Here is a 24084-nt window from a genome sequence, read left to right on the forward strand (position 1 = left end):
TAATCGCTCTCCGCTCGTGGCATCAGAATAAATGCCGAATATTATCGCGAATACATTCTGGAGGGTGTATTAAAGCCTTGGGCAAGCAAACATTTTGGGCGCAGACCTTGGACATTCCAACAGGACTCAACACCATCGCACTCAGCACGCGCCACCCAAGAATGGTTACAAACTGAGGTTCTTTTTTTCATATCCAATGCATAATGGCCACCAAAATCTCCGAATACCAATCCGAGTATTTTGGAAAGCAAGGTTGGCACTAAAAATACCAAAGTGTCGATCACCTCAAGCAAGCGCTTCACTGGGAATGGGTCAAAATACCGTAGAGCAACATTCGGGCAGTGTGTGACAGTTTCATTGGCCGTTTGAAGGCCATAATTCGTACCAAAGATGACCAATTCAAATAAATCTAAACTTATTTTAAAATTTGATGCTATTTCCGACATTTTTTGCTTTCGATCAATAAAATTTAAAATAAAAATGTAAAAATTATGGCGTATGACTTTGTTGCAGTTTTTTTATCTCACCCTGTATATCTGGGAGCTATAGCTATATTTGAACCGATTATCTCAATTTCGATAGGGTTCATCCTTGGGCCAAACAAATAATTGGTGCAAATTTTCATCTGGATCGGACAATAAATGCGGCCTGTAGCTTGTTTACAAAAATACATGGACAGACGGACGGACGGACATGCATAAATCGACTCAGAATGTCCTTCTATTCAGATCATCAAAAGGAACTATGGGTCTATTTCGTTGCCTGTTACAAAAAAATGCACAAAGACATAATACCCTGACCATCTTGTGGTGTAGGGTATAAAAAGCTAAAGCTCTGCAGCGGTTTTCGCTTTAGCCGAATGAGCTAGTCTGGTACTAATTTCCAGGTTCTGGGACACAAATAAAAACAATTTTTTGAAAAAAAAAAAAAAAAAAAAAAATAGTTTCTTCCAGTACCGTTTGTTGCGGCATAAATCATGGAATGAATAATCCAAAAATACCCCGAAATATTTTGAAACAATTACAATTAAATGTATGTATTTTTCCAAATTATTTAATTAATTAACTTGCTCTTAAGCATCTGTCCGGGTCAAAAACACATTTCTAAGTAAATCCTATTAAAATAAAATCGAGATATTTTTATTCATTATTAATTCTTTTTTTTGGCAAAAACTTGTTTTGGTTTTTATTTGTTTGTTTTCAAAACACAAACCAAAAACTCGACTTTGTTTTGAAAAGTAAACAAAAAAAAAATGAATTAATAAAACATGGTCAACAGTGGCAACAACAACAACCAAAAAAAACGGTGGCAAAATATTCGTCGTATATCTCTTCTGTGTGACGTTATAAATTACTCAAACATAAATAGTGTGACGTCTAAAAAAAGGCCGGTTGGGCTAATTTTTCAAAAGAAATCCGCAAAATCCCCCAAACTCACAGCTATCTGCCCTGTGCTTGCGGAATATTAAATTTAAATACATTTTCTTAGTAAATTGTTTATTAAGTCGAGCTACTCTCTTTCTCCAGATGCTGTAGGAATTGTAACGACAATAAAATTTATTTAAAACAGATGACACACGACCGAAAGCGTTTTCAACTGAAATCTCGTTCAGCCATTGTTCATTGCCCAGGCAGGCGGCCAGCCAACGAATCCGTTAATGACATTTTTTTTTTATCCAGAATCACTTTTGATGGAAAAGTTCGCCGTGCTTGTGATTTTAATGAGTTAATGTTAAATGTCTGTTTCGGACCGGGTTATTAAATGCAGGCCAGCCATTTCGAACGGAATATCGGCTCTGTTGTGGTCAGCGGGAAGGAGTGGAATTTTTTTTTTACCTTTGTTGCCACCAGCTGATCGTGCAGGCAATGTGTTCGATTAACTTTAACACAGTTAGAAATGACATAAAATTGTAATTTAAATATTTTGAGGAAAAATCAAATTCCTTACAACAATTATCGCCTAATTTAATTAAGGAAGTGGGGATGTACTAAAAATAAATCCTTTAAAAAATTAAGTAAAAGTGGTTAGACGATAGCCTAAACTAAACTTTCATGTCACAAAAGCGTTTCCGGCCTTAAATGTCATCAGGCATTTGAAAGGCAATAATTTATTTCTTCACACGAAAATTAACAATGCATAAAGTTCTGCAATTGTAATAAAAATTGAATGAATCAAAATATTTATTCATTCATTTCTGCTATGCGGAATTTAGAAGTGTACAGGCTATAGAAAAGGGAACTTTTTTTACAAAAAAAAAAAAAAAACTGACAATTTATATTATTAACTATATGAATTGTCAGGTTATTGAAATTGTATAAGGATGAAGACTCAAGAAATGTACTTCTACACTTGAAAGTTGGATAAGTGCTTCCATGTGGTTTGTCTCTCCTAATGTGGGAACTCGTGAGAATAAATCAGCTGGCTATACCACCTTTAGTGTTGTTTTAGGAAGTCATCAAAAAGGTCAGGTTGGAGGATCTGTAGTTAAAATTGAAATTGTAGATACCTTACTCGGAGACCTTTCGGTACATTGAGATCATCCTGCGTGAAAAGAAAAAAAGAAGGAGATGAAAGGTGATAGATCTTTGTAGAGAAATAAAAAGGATGGAGGAAAACGTCGAATGGAATAGCGTTTAAATTTCGACGACAAAGCCTGTAAAACAGCTATGAGCATCCTCGATCAACAGAATATAAGCAAAGCTCACGCACTCTCTCTCAAATTTAATTTACCATTGATTTGGCAGGAAAGGAGAGGCACTCGTCACTACTAATGCATATATAATGTAAGCAAGACTGCAGTAAAGCCTTTTTGCGAAGTAATGGATGAAACAGAGATCCGTGTCTGAATGCACACTGGAATCTTGGCCTTCCACGCAACCTGTAGCGTTTCCCCTAGCAATCAGCGCCCCGAAATAAAATATATTTTTTCAATTTTTTTTCTTAAAAATTTTTTTGTTAATTTTTTTATCGAAATTAAAAAAAATACTTTTTTTAAAAAATACATTTTTAAAAAATACATTTTTCTTAAGTATTTTTTTTTTAAATAACAATCAATCGGTTTTGCCGACAGATAAATACCCTCAGCCAATGTTCGATTTTTTAAATATATTTTGACATCTGTTATGATTATTCAAATTGTTAACCTTTTTTGGAGTGGGTTCCGAAGGAATGGACCAATATTGTCCATTTCGTGTCGGACCTAAATAAATATGATATAAATATTGCAATGTGCCAAGTTTGGACTATATTGGTTACTTCCTTCCCCTTATATAAGATATGTGATAATTTCAAAAAAATTGTAAAATGTGCGTAAGGTACCAGATATAGCGGACCTAAGTATTCCATTTTCATACCTCATATAATACAGATACAAATGTTGGTATGGGCAAAATTACAAGATAATCGAACATCTATATCCGATTTTGTGCGAAATCATAATTTCCATATTCATTTCAGGTTTCGGTTGAGAGAAATATATAGATATAGGAAGTTCTAAAGAACCGCTGACTTGTTTCGCAAGTTGTGACAGGTAAAAGACCTGAAAATTGTGACCCTTTTCATTTTAACACCAGATCTTAAGTTTATAAAAATATTGAAATTTTAAGACAATCGGATTCTTACATCACATTTTACAAGAGTTGTAATTATTCAAAATTTTGACCCTTTGTGGGGGAAGCACTTGATGGAGTGAACCTGACTGAATACTGGGGCAAATATTAAGATTTCAAAAGTTGGAGAAAAATTGGATTATTGCTTCTCTTTCTGTGCAGAAAATATATAATTTGAAAATTTCGACCTTTTGTGGGGGAGGTACGAGCAGGAGTGGCCCGATGTATTCTATTTTAACACAAGACCCTGGGTTAACAAAATTATTGGGATGTGTGAAATTTGAAAATATCAGACTCTTAACTCACATTTTATAAGAGATGTAATTATTAAAAATTTTGACTCTTTGTGGGGGTACTTGTTGGAGTGGACCGATATTGTCCATTTGCGCACCTGACCTAGCACTGACGCAAATATTAGGATTTTTAATGTTGGAACAAATTCGGATTATTTCTCTTTCTGTGCAGAAAATATCTTATTTGAAAATTTCGACCTTTTGTGGAGGAGGTACCAGAAGGAGTGGACCGATATTGCCCATCTCCGAACTCGATTTAAGTTTGACAGTAATATTACTATGTACCAAGTTTGGATCAAATCAGATATTCCCTTCGAGAGTTATCGCGCGCACCAGCCAGCCAGACAGACGGGCGAAAGGACATTCCTAGATCGACTGCAAATGTCCTGAAATGGATTTGGCCCAAAGAGACCTAGGGTCTAAAACCGTTATTTTGATGAGGCACGTTTTGGTCGTATCAAATGATATATACACTCTCTAGCCATTAGCTGAGGGTATAAAAAGAATTGCAGATTTAAATATAATTTCTCTTTAAAATATTTATTTTCTAACGGGTAATCAGATTTAATTTTTTAGGCAATTAAGTGCCTGTCGATTGCAAATTTTCGTAATTGCAGATTTTTTTTTTAAAACTTAGCTCTATGTTTTCCAAACTATTTTTAACCGTAAAATGAGTGCGCATGAACTTATTCCCACATAGTAAAGTAAGGAAATCCCATTTCAAATACTCAAATAATCAGAATTCAAACCTGATTAGTTGCCTCGAAATACCAAAAATCCCAAGCAATTCTCAATAAATATGACAATTATTGTCATATTCGACTATTGTCCAGATTTGAAAATTCCAAAAATTGGGTAATGGTGTTGGTGGGTCAACAACTAAAGTCTCTATGGCAAAATATTCGATGTTTGCGTGGTACACATAATTATGTCACGTTGTATCAATTAACGAACCAACCAACCAACTGTCTGTATGTCCGTCTGTCTGTCGATGCGCATGAAGAATTCCTCATTAATATCCAACTGAATAACTAAATTTGAGGTTTTTTTCTAGTTCCCACTATTGTTCGATGATGATTCTAGGAAGTAATCTTGGTTTGGTTTTAGTATTTTGTCCTTACACCAGAACATTGACACGGTGCCACAAAAATACGTTTTATTTTCGGCGTAGACATAGACAACAACAACAACAATTAAAAAAAATTAATATTATAATTGTCGTTAATCGCGCCATCTAAACACAAAGAGCTTCAGAGCAACATTTAAAAAAATAAAACTCAATAAAAATGAATTCTACGCTTCTAAAGCTGTTTTAGCTCACGTGTGTGCCGGTGGTCAAGCCAAGAAAAACCATTAAAACAGAGCAGCAACGGCAGCAGGTCTTTGGCGTTTTTTGTTTTTCCACGAATTCTGGTGCGTCTGCTGCGGGCCAAGCGAAAAATCCCACTATTATGAGAATGTGAATTCTTAATCACAAGAAAGCCGGTTCCGTCCGAGTTGTCGCAAACGTCATCCATCTCAGCATCTCTGTTTGTTGTTGTTGCTGTTCGTTGTTTTCGCTTCTTTGGTTTCAGGTTTTGCGGATGAATAAGCAGCAAGCCCCTATGCTCTATGCTCTTGTTGTGAGTGAGTGCGAGCGTGCGTGCCTGTGCTACCCCACTGTCAAATGGAATTCGTTGTGACGTATTAAATCGCAGCAAAAAGTACCCAAAGCCAGTGGGGAAAAACCCCCCAAAGGCAATGAGATGAATGAAACTCTCGGCTTGTTCTTCGCCAGCGTCGGCTTCGTTAGCTTCTTCGTTGTCGTCGTCGTCGTCGTCTAAAGTAGAGTATTTAAAATAACTTGGCTTGGCTCTGTAGAGTTTCATTCCCTGTTCGCCCGTTGAAAAGAAAGCATCTCGTTTTGCATTTAAAAACCGCACTTGGCAAAAATGAAGTGACTTAGGCCAAGAAGTGAAGAAGTGAATTGAATTGTGTGAAGCAGCTCGATACTAACTTAATTTGAAACGCACATAAGAACAATTGAAATTCAAAAATAAAAGTCTGAACCAGAACTGTGATTTATTGTTATTATTTTTTTATACAAATCAAAATTAGTGTTAATTATATATTTAAACAAAATGTAAGTTTGAAAAATTATAAAAAAATATTTTTTTTAAAATAATTAATTTAATAAACATTTAAACAGAAGTGATCAAAAATTGGAGAATTAAAAAAAAATTAAAAAAAAAATATTTGAAAAGATCAAAGAAAAAAATTAGTTAAATTAAACATTGATTTCCGATTCCTTGAAAACCCAAAGAATAAGAATAAAACAAAACCGGTCTAAAATGTATTCAGGCTTAAAATGTATGCATGTGTGTGTGTGGGTGACTCTCATAGCTGTGTGTATGCATAACATCTACTTAACATGAAAGTGACTAACAACAAGTGAAAAGGGCCAACCGCAGTACCAAACACCTTCTTGGAACGGATACCTACTCCTCCTCCTTCCTTCCTTAAAAAAAAACAACCTTACACATCTACATTGGCATGAACAGGTTCTAGGCAAATGTACTTTACTTTTGTTTCGAAAACTTTAATATAGAAAGTTTCCAGTGAATCATGGTGGAAATTTAAAGACATATCTTTTTTATAAATGACTGCAAGTGGATAATTGGGCCATATTAAAAGTTGGGTACGAAAGCCCGCCAAACCCTTTTAAGATTGTGTCTCACATTACATTAAACCGGCTTTTAAAATCCAAGATCAAATTGCCGAACGCTGTGCGACAAAATCCATTTCCCATAAATTACGAGGGAAATCCTGCAGATTATGAAAGTAGAGCTAAACAAAGAAGACATGTGTATCGGAGTTTTGAAAGTTTAAATCGTCAAGTAACCTAAAAATGGAGAGGGCATGTTTACCCATCTTCCTCGGAATCCATTAACTTAAGTTATATACTGTCTTTGGCAATATTGCAGATAACAATATCGAGAATGTAAACCCACAAGCGAGTCAACAAAGGGGCTTTTTGGCCCTTTTTATACCCTCCACCATAGTATGGAGGGTATATTAAGGTTGCCATTCCGTTTGTAACACCTCGAAATATACGTTTTAGACCCCACAAAGTATATATATTCTGGATCAGCATAAAATTCTATGTCGATTTAGCGATGTCCGTTTGTTGAAATCACTCTAGCTTCCGAACGATATGAAGTAGGTTGATAACATTTTACTCAAATGTATATTATGTTTGCAGGACTTTTGGTATTGAAAATTGTCCGTGCAGGTCCACGTTTTGGTATAGCCTCCATGTAATAATACCTCCCTATATTCGCTATTTTAGTTATTCACTGGAATCGTTTCAAATTTAATATTTAAAGTTCGTAATGGATACTACAGCCTATGACAGAAAGTTGTCTGTGCAGGTCTACGTATAGCCCCCATATAATTGTATCTCCCCGTATTATTATTGTTTTGGTGATTTAAGCGACTTTTTTCACCGAAATTGTTTCAAAGTTCGTAATGGTATTTGCAGTTCGTAATGGATATTACAGCCTATGACAAAAAATTGTTTGTGCAGGTTCACGTCTACGTATAGCCCCCCACATAATTGTACCCCACTATTTTCGGTATTGGGTATTCGATATTTAAGCTACATTATTCACCGATTTTTTTTCATGTTTCGCATTTGAATATTGTACGCAAAAATTTTTAATTTTTTTGAATGAAAGCAAAAAATGTCGGAAATAGAATCAAATTTTAGAATAAGTTTAGATTTGTTCGAATTGGTCACCTTTTGGCACGAATTATGTCCTTCACACGCTGCCCAAATGTTGTTCTGCTATATTTTGGCCCTTCCGGGCGAAGCGCTTGCTTGAGGTGATCGACACTTTGGTATTTTTTAGTGCCAACCTTGCTTTCCAAAATACTCCAGACAAAATACTCAAACGGACTGGGATCCAAAGATTTGGTGGCCATTGTGCGCTGAAATGAGAACCTCATTTTGTAACCATTCTTGGGTGGCGCATGCTGAGTGCGATGGCGCTGAGTCCTTTTGGAATGCCCAAGGTCTGTGGACATATTGTTTTCGTGCCCAAGGTTTTAATACACCCTCCAGAATATTTTCGCGATAATATTTTGCATTTATTCTGATACCACGGAGAGCGATCATCGGCTGTTATGGCAACCCTACATCATCACCATGGCCGGCGCTTGAGTTCTGAACGAAGGTGCACATTTTCAGCTGATCTCTTTGGCAAGTAGAACGATCATTTTGTTTGTTTACAAACTGCTGAACAACGAATGTTTTTTCATCGGAGAAATCCAAATTCGGCAGTTCACCACTTTGGCCAAGCGAAGCAACTCTTAAGCTCTTTTTAGCCTATTTTTTCTGTTGTGGTGTAAGTTCTGGCACTTTTTCAAATTTTAATGCCTTTACCCCGAGAACCATTCATTTTTCAATATTTGCCGAATGGAATATGGCGATTGGTTCAGCTCACGAGCCATTTTTCGGCCACTGCGACGCGGGTTTCGATCAAGTCTCTTCTTTACTTTTCGAACCATTTCGGCTGATGTTGCTGTTTTCTCCATCCACTTCCTTGACGTCAGGCTACGCCACCAGTATCACGGTAACGGGCAATGGTACGAGACACAAAAGATTTATTCACATTTAAATGCTGGAGTGCTCTAACGATAGCCACTTGTGGTTTTCCAGCCAAATATAAAGAAATCACACTATCACGCTTGAATTCTATCACGAATAACTTTTTTTCTGGAATATTCTTAACAAAATGCTTTTGTACGCTTGTAAACAATATAATGAGCTATCACTGGAATAATGTTAACAGCTGTCGAACGAGTCGCTTAGAAATGACAGCAGTCTGAATTTGCTTGCAGTTTTTTCATCTTACCCTGAATAGTGTCTTCGGAAATATTGCAGATAAAAATATAACAAATATTTTTGAGGAAAATTTTAACCCCCAAGCAGGTCATCAAAGGGGTATTTTTGGTATTTTTTGAAAAAATAAAATTGTTAAAACCCCTTTAAACTGGATCGTAGCAAATCAAAATGCTATGAAAAGCACATTTTAGGGTTAAAGCCGTAATTTGTGTGAATTTGTGCAAAATTCTCCAACAAAACTTCACTGTTGAAAGAAAATGTTAGAGACAAAAATATTCTTCATCAAATTCCATTATAAGTCTCCGAAGAAAAGAAATGTATATTTCTTTGTATATCGAAAAAAAATATTGGATTCAATTTTCCGAAAAAAAATATTTCCTAATTTTTTTGATTAATTTTTCTTTGGACTTATTTCGACTTGACGCCTGAAAGTAATGTAAAATTTCGTTTTAGGCGGAAGATGTCAAAAGAAGAAATATTCTACTCAAAATTTCACTATAAATTTCAGAATAAATCATATATCTAAATTCAATGGTTTGTAAGAAAATTACATTCGAATTTTATGTATTATAAGTGAAAATTATGTGTTGGCTTTTTTAATATTGATTTAACAGGTTTCCAATTCGAGTCAAAATCTTCCTTTATTCTTAATTTTTTGGGGAAAATATCAAAGTAAGAATTATTCTAGATCAAATTTCATTATGAGTCTCTGACTAAAAGAAATTTGTATATTCAATATGTACTCTGAAAAAAACATCAGCATTTTTTGTTAATAAAAAACCTTGTTCGTTTTTGAAAAATGTCGAATATTTCCCAATTCGCTGCAAATTTTCTTATAATTTCACTGGTTTGTTGAAAATTTCAAGTAGATTTGATAGTACTCAGTTGGAAGATTAAATCCCCAAAGTAGTTTTGGGTTTTTAGGCCAAATGTTGCTAAACCCTTTAAATGGTTTTGACCATATTCAGAGGGACCCTTTTAGTTTGAGATATATTTCGCAATATTTACCATAGAGCTTTGACAATTGGTGCATATCTTTGGATTACTTCAATAATCATGGACACAGAGAAGAATCATTGGATCATATCGATCCACTTTTTGGAATAGTCTCCTTGTTAAAATAACTCCAATTTCAAATTTCTTTAAAAGAAGGTTATGATTATCGTACCATTTGAAGGACATTTTGGGTCGTTTTGCAGGGCAAATTTTCGTTTTCAGGGCGAATTTTCAAAAAAAATTCCTTATTGTATCACAAAGACCCGAATAAAATCCTGCAAGAATATGAAGTTCAACTTTCAATTAATGTGTTTTCAGTGAAAGTAAAATCCTTTTTTAAAACCCCCCTCCCAAACAACGCCACTGCCTAGAATCTAAAATCATGACAATGGAAAGTGGGCAAAAATCTTTCCCCCCTGAATGTTTGCAGACTGCTTCTGCTGTTAATATTCAATTACCTGGCTCTTGACAATATGCAAAAAATAAAAGAAAAATAAAAGAAAAAAAACGAAAACAAACAGAACTATTCTAATTCTGCCATTTGAAGTCTACCCCAGCCTTTACTCACACACACAATCATCAAAGTTGGCTGGAGAAGCCAACAACCCAACCATCCAACCAACCAAGTTTATAACGCCCCCATCATTTGGTGTTATCGGGGCACATTAAATACGACACGGCTATATACGTATTTATTGGCCCTCTAGTTTACAAGTCCTATTTATGGCCGTCTATGGAAATTTCAAAATGACACTGATGAAATTTTAATAACCGGGCGATCACTTTTGAGATTCTCGACGCTGACATCGTTGTGTTCCTCGCGAGTTGTGGTGGGAACCTTAGCTAGAACCTTCACTTTAGTCTTTTGCTAACGCTCGAACTAGACGGACGCGGAACAATAAGAAACGGGTGACGACATTGTATTTTAGTTTAGTCACTGGCTAGTCGAAAGAGGCGCGCTCGCGATCTCTTTTTATTTTTGGCAAGATAATTTTCGGTTTATAACGAAGGAATAAAAGAAAGCAAGCGGCTGATGTGCGTGTGTGTGTGTATCAGTGCGGACGATCACATTCAAATATCAATTGCAAGCGTTTTGAGTCTGGAAACTTGTTGCTTCACTTGTTGTTAAGAAGCTGGAATAGATAGCATTTCGTCGATCTAAAATTGATGGTAAAGTTTAGAACTGAACAAAAAAAACGAAAAACAAAAAAAGATTATCGTTAAAAAGTTCTTGTTTTACTTGTTCGATTGAATTAATTGAAATAAGTGTTAATGATTCGAGTGATTAGATTAAAGGGTTAATCATTTGAGAGTGAAAAAAAAACGTGAGAAAGGAAAATAAACAAAAATAATAAAAAACATAAAAATAAATGAATAAAAAACAAACAAAAATTAAAGAAATAAATCTGAAAAGTTTGAAGAATTTTCAAATTTTTGAAAATTATAAAATTTTAATAAGACTTGATAGAAGATGTAGAATTTGGCTGAAATATGCCGGAATAATTAAAAAAAAAAACCGAATATCAGGTTTTACGGTTATATGGAGCTATACGGAAACCTGGATATTTTTAGAAGGTGGTAACGAACTCCAAATACCAAGACTGAGATAATTCTTTAGCTAAAATTTATGCAACCACATAAAAATGCCGAAAATAGGGAGGTACCCTTATGTGGGGCCATACAAAGGCGTGGATCTCTACAGGAAATTTTCTATCATAGGTGAACCCATTACGAACTCCAAAAACCAAATTTAAAATAATTCCGGTTTAAACTGTGACACAAATTATAAAAATGCCGAATATCTGGAGGTACAGCTATATGGGGTCTATACCAAAACCTGGACCTATATTTACAGTTCTCTGCAAGGATATTTCCAACATACTGGGAAAACATATTCCCAATTTACAGCGAATTCGATTTGAAATTCTGACTAAAACACCCAAAAAAAACTTAAATCTCTCGGTGCAGTTATATGGGGGCTATACGAAGACCATGGCCTGCATGGACAATTTTCTGTCATAGGCTGTAGCATCCATTACGAACTTCAAATACCAAATTTGAAACATTTCCGGTAAATAATGTCGCTTAAATCACCAAAATGCCGAAATATAGGGGCTATACCAAAACGTGGACCTACATGGTCCATTTTCAATACCAAAAGTCCTGTAAACCTAAACCTCACCTTAGTAAAATGTTATCGACCTACGTCATTTTGTTCGGAAGCTGGAGTGATTTCCACAGAAGGACGAATATCGCGTTAATCGACAAAGAATTTTAAGCTGATCAAGAATATTTATATATATTTTGTGGGATCGAGGTATATATTTTGTATATTCGAGGAGTTACGGAAACCTAATTGAGAAGTGTTAAATGTTGCCAAAATAGTTCTGAACTAATTTAAAAAAATAAATAAACAAAAAAAATTAAATGCATATTATTGGACTTAAATACAGTTTTTGATTTTGAATTTTTAAATTCTAATGGTTTTTAGTTTATCATCCCAAAAAAAATGTTCAGCCAACCCCTTTATTGCTTTGTCATCCGATTTCATTGCCAAAATTTAATTCTTCTCTCCTTTCACCCACATCTATTTTTCTTTTACTTTTGTTCTTCTCAACAAAATTTGATCTAATTATGGGACTTTAGTCAGCTATTATCTCGACACAATAGACAAAACAAATATCAAATAGAACTGAAACAAACCGGTGAAATGCTACATAAATTCTTATGTAGATATGTTTGGTGATATTTTTAAACAAATAAAATTAAAAGATTCAATGCGAACAAAAGAAAAACGGAACTAAAAAAGGCAAATACACACAAAAATTATGATATCAACAGAGTTTTCCTTTCGATTCAATAAATTCCAAGTCCAGTCCTGGCTGCTGGATTCAAAGTTTTTTTGGTATATCCAAAAAGTGTTTTTAGGAAGAGTTCACACACAACAACACTGTGCAACATCAAAAAAAAAAAAATAAAAATGATTTTGAATAGCCCCTCATGTAAGGATCACTCCGATTTTAAGTATGTTTTCGGAAAAGACCCCTTGTAAGGATAATTCTGATTTTAAATATTTTTTTTATATTTTTACAACGTAGTTTTTTCAAATTCTTGCATTTTGTTTTCATATTATATAGGGCTATGCCAAAAGGTGGACATATATTGATAATTTTTTAAAAAAAAGCGTTCCTACATAATTCAAATGTCAAATTTTGACAAAACTAAATGGAAAACATGGCCAAGACGTTAAAAATACTTGAAATCGGACTTATCTGTACAAGGGAACTATTCCAAAAAGTGGACGAATATGATCCTGTATATGTAATCATGACTCTGCTCTCTATGAAATTTGAAAGGTCTATGTCAAATACTTCGAAATGTATCTAAAACTAAATTGTATACGGTAAAAAAGAGGTTTTGATCTACATACCGAGTTCTATGAAGCCCATTTGGAATTTTTCACAACCCAGACTGGAAAATTATTAGAAAATTCGCAGGGAATTGGGAAAAAAATGATTTTTTTTCAGAAATAAACAATTGACGCCATTTTTTCAGGGTAAATGTTAAATATACAAATTTCTTTTGTTCAGAGACTCGCAAAAAATTTGATCTAGAGTAATTCTTACTTTGACACTTTCCCCGAAAAGTGAAGTATAAAGAGAGATTTGGGATCGGATTGGATACGTGTTAAATCAACAGTCAAAAAAGCAAAAATCAAATTTTCAATGCAATTTTCACAAAAACTATTCAAACTAGTTACATGGTCGTGAGATTTATAGTGAAATTTTGTGTAGAATATTCCTTCTTTTGACACCTTACGCCTAAAACCAAATTTTATGTTACTTTTAGGCCTCAACTCGAAAAAACTCCAAGGAAAAATGGATCAAGAAATTAGGGAAGTTTTTGGGTCTTGTTTTTTAGACATTAAAGCCCATTTTTTTTGATATACCATAGAAAGAGAAATTATTTTTTTTTCTTTGTGACTATAGGTCCAAAAAAAATACTTAAAGTGTCAGGAAAAGATTTGGGGAAAAAATATATTAAAAGATTAAGGAAAAGATTTTTTAAATATATTAAATATTTTCTTGATATATTATGGAAATAGAGATTTCTTTCCTTTGGTGACTTATAGTGAAATTTGATGGGGAATATTTTTGTCTTTGACGTTATCCTTCTAAAATGATGCCTTCTTGCAGATTTTTGCCCTATCTGACATAAACCACGGTTTTAACCCGGAAATGTGCTTTAAAGACCCATAATAGAATTTTATGAAAAATAATTATGTGGAATATTTTGACTTGCTCCCATATTTTCAAAAAAGGACCAAAAAAAACACATTTGGGAGTCGCTTGAGGGCTACCATACTCAACGAAAAAATCCTTGTTTTGTTTAATATGCATTAATATTACAAAAAAGACACAATATACATAAAATCAACGGATTCCAAATAATCTCAATTCGAAATTTTCAAAAATAAAAGTTTAAAAGTCGGGCCGACTTTATGATACCCTACACTCCTTGGCATATTTAGTAGAGCTTCATATAACAACTAAAAAAATATAACAAATAGGATGAACAATATATATGGGAGCTATTGCTATATCTGAACCGATTTGAATCAAATTCGACACACTTGTCTCTAGGCTCAGTTTGGTCGTAAGTGCCAAATTCCATCCAATTTGGGCTAATATTACACATTTATTATGCCGCAAAACATAAAAGGCAAGTTGGACGAAGATCCATGTGAAAGCTGTATCTAAATTTTGACCGATCTTTCAATAGGGTTCGTCCTTGAATCAAACAAATGACTTGTGCAAAATTTTATCTGGATCGGACAATACTTTCTTTACAAAAATACATGGAATGTTATCTCGTTTTCTTTTGCCTGTTACAAAGAAATTCACAAAGACCACCTTATGGTGTAGGGTAAGAAAAATGTGGAAGAGGGGTAAACTGGGCTTACTTTGCGATATTACACGTGTCTTCCTTTTTCAGGCTCTGCTTTCATAATCTCATGGATTTTCCCTATAATTATTGATAAAATTGAAATTTATAGCAAACATATTCCTGGAAATATTTTAGAGAATTAGTCTCTGTCTCTCCTGTGCATTTATCAGGTCATTTTTCATATTTGACAAAGACATGGAAAGGCTTAAGACATCATGACTTTGAGATGACTAAATTATAATACTCTTCTCACTCTCTTTCTCTCTCTCTCTCTCTAAAAAGTATAGGTATTTTACTACTTCCGCAACCTTATCAAACTGGGCATCAAAAGTGTTGTGGCAAACACTTCAATTTCATGCCTTGTCATTCAAATAAAATCCAATTTACAAGGGTCAATAATTCCTATCTCTCGCTATCGGCGGTTCTCCAGCGATGAAGCTATTAAAAATGGCAAAGAAAAAGTAAACAACTTACAGCTGATCCATACCAAATGCAATCGAATCAAAAACGAAATAAAATAATTATTCGATTGGTCGGCAATCTGCCTTAATTTGAGATAATCACTCTGGCTATTAACTGTCTCAGTAAAATCTCGAGACACTAAAAAAATATATTCACACCATTCAGGCGATGAAAGGCAACGTTTAACGTTCTAATCGATTAAAAGGTTTTCTTCCGGGTCGTTATTTCTATAATTAAATACAGAAACCTAAGAATAAATGGCTCGAAGGGATGGCTAATGATTCAACTAAAGTAGAGGGAGAGAAATCTTGAACCGCACATTTTTTTAGAATTTAATTTGTTGCGCACAATTATGGAAAAAAATTTATTGAGTCAGACTGTTTTAATTTTTAATATTTCATGAGTAATATTCTTTGATGTCCATTCCTCTCCTTCTTCTCTTCCCCCATAAATTCAAAAATGTTGCATAAATCCGATCTCATGATTTCAAATTCCAAATATTAACTGTGATTCACTTCATTCATCCCCGGGTGGGCCTGAGAATTTTAGAAAATATATTCCATTTGCCCTTTTCTAGGAACGAACCTTTGCTGGGAATTGAATCAGAATTTTTTGATTTTTTAATGAGAACGAAAAAAATTTTTTTTGAATCGGAAAAACAAGCAACGTCGCTGTAAATAATTAATGAGAAGAAATTATTTGACAATGGTATGTGAAAAATATGCAATCCACGAGAGCTCGATTATTAACGAAATTAGCATAGTTTACTAATTCCAAAACAACTGCAGCAATATTGATGAGAATATTTAAAAGAATATTTATTTATTTGTTTATCTTTTTTTCTATTCATAACTAATAAATTATAAAAAATAATGATAATGATCGAAAGCAAGAAAATGTAGACAGGAATGCTAATTGGTTGGTAGGACGCGGTGATTAACCGAAGCTGGGTTCGAAACAATGTTGGTGTAAAAAATGCAATTCCAGCAACACCTCTGCTACACGCCTCCGAAGATAAATCTCAAAGCTAGTAATGTGTCAAAGGCGAACACTTTTGAGCTTGACAAATGATTAGATTTCTTTCCAGATTGTCTTTTGTTTAACTCTAATCGCTTTTGTTTTCTTATTCTTAAATTTACATATTTGTTATTGCGCAACTGTCCATGTGTCACAAAAGTAAAGGCAGAAGAATACAACGACGACGTCGAATTAGTATAAATCAAGTTTGGCACTTGTTAAATATAATTTGCATTCCAATTTTTTTATAGACCAACCAATTAACTGGAAGCTATTAACCCATAAAATATTAAAAACACAATCTCAATAAAATTCTTTGTTAATCATTCAAATAATCTATTGCGTTGCATAGACTTGACTTAGAAGGCATTTACATCTCTTTCAACAGAGAAAGGAGATGAATGAGAAGGAGAGAGAGAGAGGACTCTCCTCTTTACCAATATTTGTTTACTCTTCAATAAACCTTTTCGATATTTAAAGATATTAAAAGAAACGATTATTTTTTTTAAATCTTCTTTTAACCCCTCTTGCCTATCTGGGGGTTAAGCCACTTTTATACCAGTTTATTGAAAGTATATTATTAATATAAAAGCATCAATTGTCATAATTTTCGCAAACAATAATTAAAGTTTCTTCGCCCCATGGCTTCCAAAAAGGGGAATAATAGATTTATAATTTCGAAATTAATCATTCATTAAGAAAAAAAATTTGCAATTCTAACAAAGACAATTCGTTTTTTTCTTTTGTTTATGAGAAAAAGATAGGGATTTCAATTCACAATAGAAAATAATATAAGTGAAACAAGTAAAGAATGTCTAAAAGTCAGACATATTTGGTAGAACTTCATATAACAAATAAAAAATATAACAAATAGGATGAACAATATATATATGGGAGCCATAGCTATATCTGAACCGATTTCGATCAAATTTGACATACTTGTTTCTAGGCTCAATTTGGTCGTAAGTGCCAAATTCCATCCAATTTGGGCTAATATTACACGTTTGGTGCCCAATAAAGAGCAAATCGGACGAAGATATATATGTGGGAGCTATATCCAAATCTGAGCCGATCTCAATAAAATTTGAGAAGAATTGCTGTGATGTATTGGATAGATTTCCCAAATACCGTTGTTACAGGGTGCATATTACGGCTACGGAGGATAAAAATATCAAATCGGAAAGCCAATATATATGGGAGCTATAGCTATATCTTAACCGATTTGGATCAAATTTGATATAATTATTTCCAGGCTTAATTGGCTGGTATATGCACAATTTCATACCATTTAGGCTGATATTACACCTTTGGTGCACAATAAAAAGCAAATCGGACGAAGATATATATGGGAGCTATATCTACATTTTGACTGATTATCTCCAATTTCAATAGGGTTCGTCCTTGGGTCAAACAAATGACTTGTGCAAAATTTCATTGGATTGGATTGGGCAATAAATGTGACCTGTACTTTGTTTACGAAAATACATTGGCGGACGGACGAACATGCATAAATCGACTCAGATTCTATGCAGATCATCTTAAGGAACTATAGTTCTTTCTCGTTTTCTTTCGCCTGTTACAAACAAATGCACAAAGGCATAATACCCTGACCATCTTGTGGTGTAGGGTATAAAGAACCGGTACTGTTTGCCACTACCTTTGAAGAGAACATTCGCTATGGCAAATCCGATTGCACCGTGAAGGAAATTGAAAAGGCTGCCCACATTACCAACTGCCATGATTTCATAATGAACTTGCCCAATGGCTATTAGACTAAGGTGCAAGAACGTGGCGCCCAAATGTGCGGAGGCCAACAGCAAAGTATTGTCATTGGATTGGGAGTTTTCTACGGAGTATACTCTTCACCCCTTTGCTATGTGTGGAAGCGCTCCAAAAAAACTTCTGTTTAAGAAATTAGAGTAGGAGTTGAATCGTTCGAAATAGAGAGGGAGAGAGAGAATTTGCTCCAAGAGTGAAACTGAGTGGAAAAAATGTTTGGTTTGCGATTTCTATGTTGCTGTGAACTGTGGAGAGGCGAATGATCATGTAAAATATCAAAGAAGAGAGAAAGACTAGAAGCAAGATGCGGTGGATTACTATCAAATGATTTTCAAGGTGTTTGGTTTGAGAAAAGACACATACATAGAAACACAGAGTATAATATGCTCTGACTTCGAGCGAATTTTGCTCTAAACTCTTTACTCGAATTCGAGCGAGTTTTTCTGAGGTCTAGTCAAAATATTTTAAGATATTAAAAAATTCATTAACCCTTCATCAGCATCTGGAAAATAATTTAAAAAAAATAAATAAAAACAAACAATAAATTCATCATCCGTTTTGGAGATTATATTAATTTTAAAATGAAATCAGGGTCTCATTGTGGAAAAATTCAAAATATTTGTAAACAAAATTTCAAAATTTTCCAAATCGCAAAATGTAATCAAAAACATTTCTCTTTTTTTCAGGTTCCCTAAAACTAACAGATACTCATTCAATCACAAAATGACGTCACCCGGAGACACAGCGACGAAAAAGAAAAACAATATTTTGGCGCAATTTACAAATCCCCAAAAGAAAAATGAAGAAGCGGGCGAGAAAGTGCCCAAGGCCCCATCGATATCGTTCTTCCAGTTGGTAAGTAAACCAAAACGAATCTAAGCCAAAGACTTGACTAAATCGCAAACGATTAATCCACAGTTCCGCTACTCAACGATAAGTGAACGCTTTATGATGCTAATTGGCGTTCTGTTGGCCTGCATTGCGGCCGGTGGTATGCCCTATTCGATTGTGATTTATGGTGAATTTTCTTCTCTGATGGTGGATCGTACGGTGGGTGTGGGCACCTCTTCGTCGACACTGATTTTACATCTCTTTGGTGGTGGAAGGAAATTGTAAGTCTCCATTTTAGCTCGCAATATTTATTCAAACTAATCTCAATACCTCTCGATTTCCACAGAACCAATGCCACCTATGAAGAAAACATGGAGGCAATACGTGAAGATTCCATGGCCTTTGGTTTGGGCAGTGTGGCCGGGGCCATTGCCCTACTGATTTTAATAGCCGCAGCTGTAGATATCTTAAATCGCACAGCCCTCAAACAAATCGGTCGCATACGCAAAGAATATTTGGAATCGATTTTGAAACAGGACATGTCATGGTTTGATACCGCCTCGGGAAATAATTTTGCCAGTCAAATGTCAGAGTAAGTTTGAATCGCCCCGTCGTTCTGAAGGTCATAACTAACCCAAGTTGTTTTTCCAGGAATCTCAACAAAATGAAGGAAGGCATCAACGAAAAGGTTGTCATTTTCATTTTCCTCATCATGTCCTTTGTCATTGCCATTGTGGCATCCTTTGTCTATGGCTGGCAATTGACCTTGGTCGTATTGGCCAGCTGTCCTTTGATTATTATTTCCACCGCCTTGGTGGCCAAAATTCAAAGCTCGCTGACGGAAAAGGAATTGAAGGCATATTCTGGAGCCGGAGCAGTTGCCGAAGAGGTCCTCGGAGGCATACGCACTGTCTTTGCCTTTAGCGGTGAGCGCAAGGAACAAGAACGATTTTCTCAACGTCTGATTCCAGCCGAGACCATTGGACGTCGCAAGGGTCTGTTCTCAGGCTTGGGAGCTGGCACCATGTGGTTTATCATCTACTGCTGTTACGCCATTGCCATGTGGTATGGCGTGAGTTTGATCTTGAATGAACGTCATGATGAAAATCGCCATTACACTCCAGCCGTGTTGGTCATCATTCTCTTCGGTGTCATTATGGGTGCCCAGAATCTGGGCTTCTCGTCGCCCCATTTGGAATCTTTTGCCACGGCCAAGGGTGCTGCCCATAGTATCTTCACCACAATTGATCGGGAGTCCAGCATAGATCCCCTGTCGGATAAAGGAGAGAAACCTGCAGATGTTGTTGGCAACATCGAATTTGAAAATATCCATTTCCGTTACCCCGCCCGACCTGATGTGGAGATATTGAAAGGGTTCTCGTTGAGCATAAAGACGGGCCAAACGGTGGCTTTTGTCGGCCCCTCGGGATGTGGCAAGTCCACTACACTGCAGCTGATGCAACGTTTCTATGATCCTCTAGGCGGCTGTGTTAAACTGGATGGTCGTGATTTGCGCAATTTGAATGTGTCCTGGCTGCGTTCCCAAATCGGTGTTGTGGGCCAAGAACCGGTACTGTTTGCCACCACCATTGAGGAGAACATCCGCTATGGCAAAACCGACTGCACCATGAAGGACATTGAAAAGGCTGCCCGCATTGCCAACTGCCATGATTTCATAATGAACTTACCCAATGGCTATCAGACTAAGGTGGGAGAGCGTGGCGCCCAAATGTCCGGAGGTCAAAAGCAACGTATTGCAATTGCCCGGGCCATCATTAGAGACCCAAAAATTCTGTTGCTCGATGAGGCCACCTCGGCTTTGGATCCCACTTCCGAAAGGCGTGTACAGGATGCTCTGGAAGTTGCCAGCAAGGGCCGAACCACTTTGGTGGTATCACATCGTCTGTCCACCATTACCAATGCCGATAACATTGTGTTTGTCAAGGATGGGGTGGTGGCTGAGCAGGGTACCCATGAAGAGCTAATGGCTAAGGGTGGTTTGTACTATGAACTGGTTAAGATATCGCAGCGACGCGAACAAGTCGATGAAAGTGTCGACAATTCCCAAATGGATTTCCATAAAAAGGCCAGCGCAGAGAATGACAGCGAGGAGGAGGACGACGACGATGATGATGGTAGCAGCAGCGAGGAAGAAGATGAGGGCAATGAAGTAGTCAATGTCGAAACACCCCAAAAGCCATCGAGCGAATTGGGTGTCACCAACAAAGCATATGAGGGTTCAGCGGAAGAAAAAATTGGCAATGGTTTGAAGAGTAAGTGTTTGTTGTCAAGACTTTTGGCAACTGATTATTAATTGTCATTTGTGTTATTGTTCGAAATAGGAAAAGGCAGCAAAAGGAAGAGGAAATCCAAAGACGTGGAAAAATATAAAATTTCCTTTTCACAATTGATGCGTCTAAATGCCCCCGAATGGAAGTTTCTGCTGATCGGTTGTGTTGCGGCCTGCTTGCATGGTGCCACCTTCCCTATTTGGGCGGTGTTCTTTGGCGATTTCTTTGGAGTAAGTATTACGATGAGAAAGAGAGAGAGAGAGAGAGAGAGCGTCTCAAAAACACACAGTTATTAATGCTAAATATGATTTCCCTCTTAGATTCTCTCCGATGATGATGAACAGGTTGTCAGAGATGGTGCCAACTTCTTGTCCTACATCTTCATTGGCATTGGTTTGGTGGCTGGCATTGGAGCCCTGTTGCAAACGTACATGTTCAATACGGCCGGCGTGAAGATGACAACACGTCTTAGGAATATGACCTTCCAGACTTTGTTGAGGCAGGAGGTGGCCTACTTCGATGATGAAAAAAATTCGGTGGGTGCACTGTGTGCTCGCCTGGCGGGAGATTGTTCCAATGTTCAGGGGGTAAGTTTTTAAGAGATTTTCCAATTAGATTTCTCACATTTATAATGGTTAAAATTATTCTTAACAGATTTCTAATGAAAAAACGTTATTTCTTTCAGGCAACCGGAGCTCGTATAGGCATCATAGTTCAGGCCTTGTCCACCCTGTCCGTGGGTGTATTGGTGGCCTTCATCTTCTCATGGCAGCTGACTCTGGTGACATTGGTCATCATACCATTTTTATGCTTCTCAATTGTCCTAGAGGCAAAATTCACGGAATCCTTTGTTGCCAATGAGAAACAAGCCGTCGAACAGGCCTCTCAGGTCGCAGTAGAAGCTATTACAAATATACGCACCGTAACCAGCTTGGGTCAAGAGCGAGACATTGTCAAACGTTATAGCGAACAAATCGAACTGGTGGACAGGGCGTGTGCCAAGAAGTTACGTTATCGTGGCTTGGTCTTTGGTTTGGGTCAATGCTCCCCGATTTTGGCCTATGGTCTATCCTTGTATTATGGCGGAACTTTGGTGGCCGATGGCGTCTTGCCCTATGAGAATATTATAAAGTAAGTATGAGAGGGGGATTTAAATTTCAGCTACTCATTTAGCCACTAGAGAGGGAGAAAGAGAGAGAGAGAAAATCGATTATGGATTAATCGACTTTTGGTATTGAAATCTCTAAGAGCCAAAGTCGATTTTTGTCTGTAATAAATTCTAAAGCGCTTATCTGTCTGTAATAAATTCTAAAGCGCTTATCTGGTTATCGGCTGGCTTCTTCGGAAATTAACAAAGGAGTGGAGATACATAAAGCGCATATTTGGCTGGCATCGGCTACGCTAGCCGATAACTTAGGCTTGCTTCTTCGTAGATGAACAAAGGAGTTTTTGGTTGACTTAGTTCGATTTTGGCCCAAGGCTCCTTTGTTCATTTCCGAAGAAGCCAGCCGATGACTTAAGCCAGATAAGCGCTTTATGTATTCCCACCTTAAAATTGGGTAAAGGCTACAATACATAGAACGTTTTTTTTTTTACTTCGCTTCGATCTAGGTTGACTTTGTTCGATTTTTGCCCAAAGCTCCTTTGATCTTTTCCGATGAAGCCAGCCCATGAATTGGGGAGAAAAGCCAGTCAAAAAAGCCTTTAAAAATCTTCGTCATTATACCCTCCACTATTCTATGGCTTTGTCATTCAGTTTGTAACTCCAAAGACAAAAATCGCAAAATCTAAAATTCAATCTAACTCTCAACTGCCTATCTTTTTAAACCCCTGAGAATATAACTTTAGCATTCAATGTCTAACAATCTCTCTTCCCTTTTTCAACAGGGTTTCGGAAGCCTTGATCTTTGGTTCTTGGATGTTGGGTCAGGCCTTGGCCTATGCCCCCAATGTAAATGATGCCATCATGTCAGCGGGACGTTTGTTGAAACTATTTGAACGTGTGCCGAAAATGCAATGTGCCACCTCGAAGCCATTCAATACAGCCGATGTAAGTTCGAAAACCCTCACAAGCCCCCAAAATTTGAATCAAATTTTAAATTCCCATTTTTGTTACAGAAATGTGAGGGTGACATAACCTATGAAGATGTCTACTTTGAGTACCCCACCCGTAAGGGTATTCCAATTTTGGATAACTTCAATTTGCAAATACCCAAAGGCAGTACCGTGGCCTTGGTGGGTCCATCGGGTTCGGGCAAATCAACTTGTGTCCAGTTGCTGCTGCGTTACTATGATCCCGTCCGGGGTTCCGTAAATCTGAGCAATACCTCGACCACAGAATTCCCCATCGATACGCTACGCTCCAAAATGGGTTTGGTGTCACAAGAACCGGTTCTCTTCGATCGCAGCATAGCCGAGAACATTGCCTATGGCAATAATTTCCGTGAAAACATACCCATGGCGGAAATCATTGAGGCGGCGAAGAAGGCAAATATTCACAATTTCATTACATCTTTGCCGCAGGGCTATGACACTTCGCTGGGCAGCAAAGGTACCCAGCTGTCGGGTGGTCAGAAACAACGCATAGCCATAGCCCGAGCCATGGTAAGGAATCCCACCATTCTCATACTGGACGAGGCCACATCAGCTCTTGACATGGAGAGTGAAAAGGTTGTGCAAGAGGCTCTAGATGTGGCCCGCAGTGGCCGTACCTGTGTCACAATTGCCCATCGTCTGACCACGGTGCGTGATGCCGATCTGATCTGTGTTCTGAAGAAGGGTGTCATTGTCGAACAGGGCACCCACGATGAACTGATGGCCAAACGTGGTCTCTACTATGATCTGTACTTGATGCAACAAGTTGCTTAGTTAGGTTTTTTTTTTCTAGGTTAGGTCTCTTTTTTTTACCACAAACATGAAGTATTAGACATTTAATTGTTTATTATTAATTTAATAATAGAAAAAAAAAACACAAA

At 36.5% G+C, this 24084-nt stretch overlaps 1 protein-coding gene across 2 annotated transcripts; it reads left to right on the forward strand.

The window, feature by feature from the left end:
• Positions 1-5773: 5773 nt before the first annotated feature.
• Positions 5774-24080, forward strand: LOC101895168 (multidrug resistance protein homolog 49). Of its 2 annotated transcripts, none has more exons than XM_011297538.3 (10): positions 5774-6023; positions 18674-18842; positions 18906-19099; positions 19165-19410; positions 19470-21091; positions 21161-21339; positions 21430-21696; positions 21795-22240; positions 22997-23159; positions 23228-24080. In XM_011297538.3, coding segments are annotated over exons 1-10 (4038 nt in total). In that variant the 5' UTR covers positions 5774-6021; the 3' UTR covers positions 23978-24080. The 2 variants fall into 2 exon arrangements, with proteins under 2 accessions (XP_011295840.1, XP_005191448.1); XM_005191391.4 differs by lacking the exon at positions 5774-6023 and adding an exon at positions 10379-10952.
• Positions 24081-24084: the final 4 nt, after the last annotated feature.

This window comes from Musca domestica, unplaced genomic scaffold, assembly GCF_030504385.1.
Source record: "Musca domestica strain aabys unplaced genomic scaffold, Musca_domestica.polishedcontigs.V.1.1 8, whole genome shotgun sequence".
In the NCBI taxonomy this organism is placed as follows: domain Eukaryota; kingdom Metazoa; phylum Arthropoda; class Insecta; order Diptera; family Muscidae; genus Musca; species Musca domestica.

Coding starts and splice junctions, on each gene's coding strand:
- LOC101895168 (XM_011297538.3), top strand. Junction 18,843..18,905: donor CGATATCGTTCTTCCAGTTG/GTAAGTAAACCA, acceptor ATTAATCCACAG/TTCCGCTACTCAACGATAAG. Junction 21,697..21,794: donor ATTGTTCCAATGTTCAGGGG/GTAAGTTTTTAA, acceptor TATTTCTTTCAG/GCAACCGGAGCTCGTATAGG.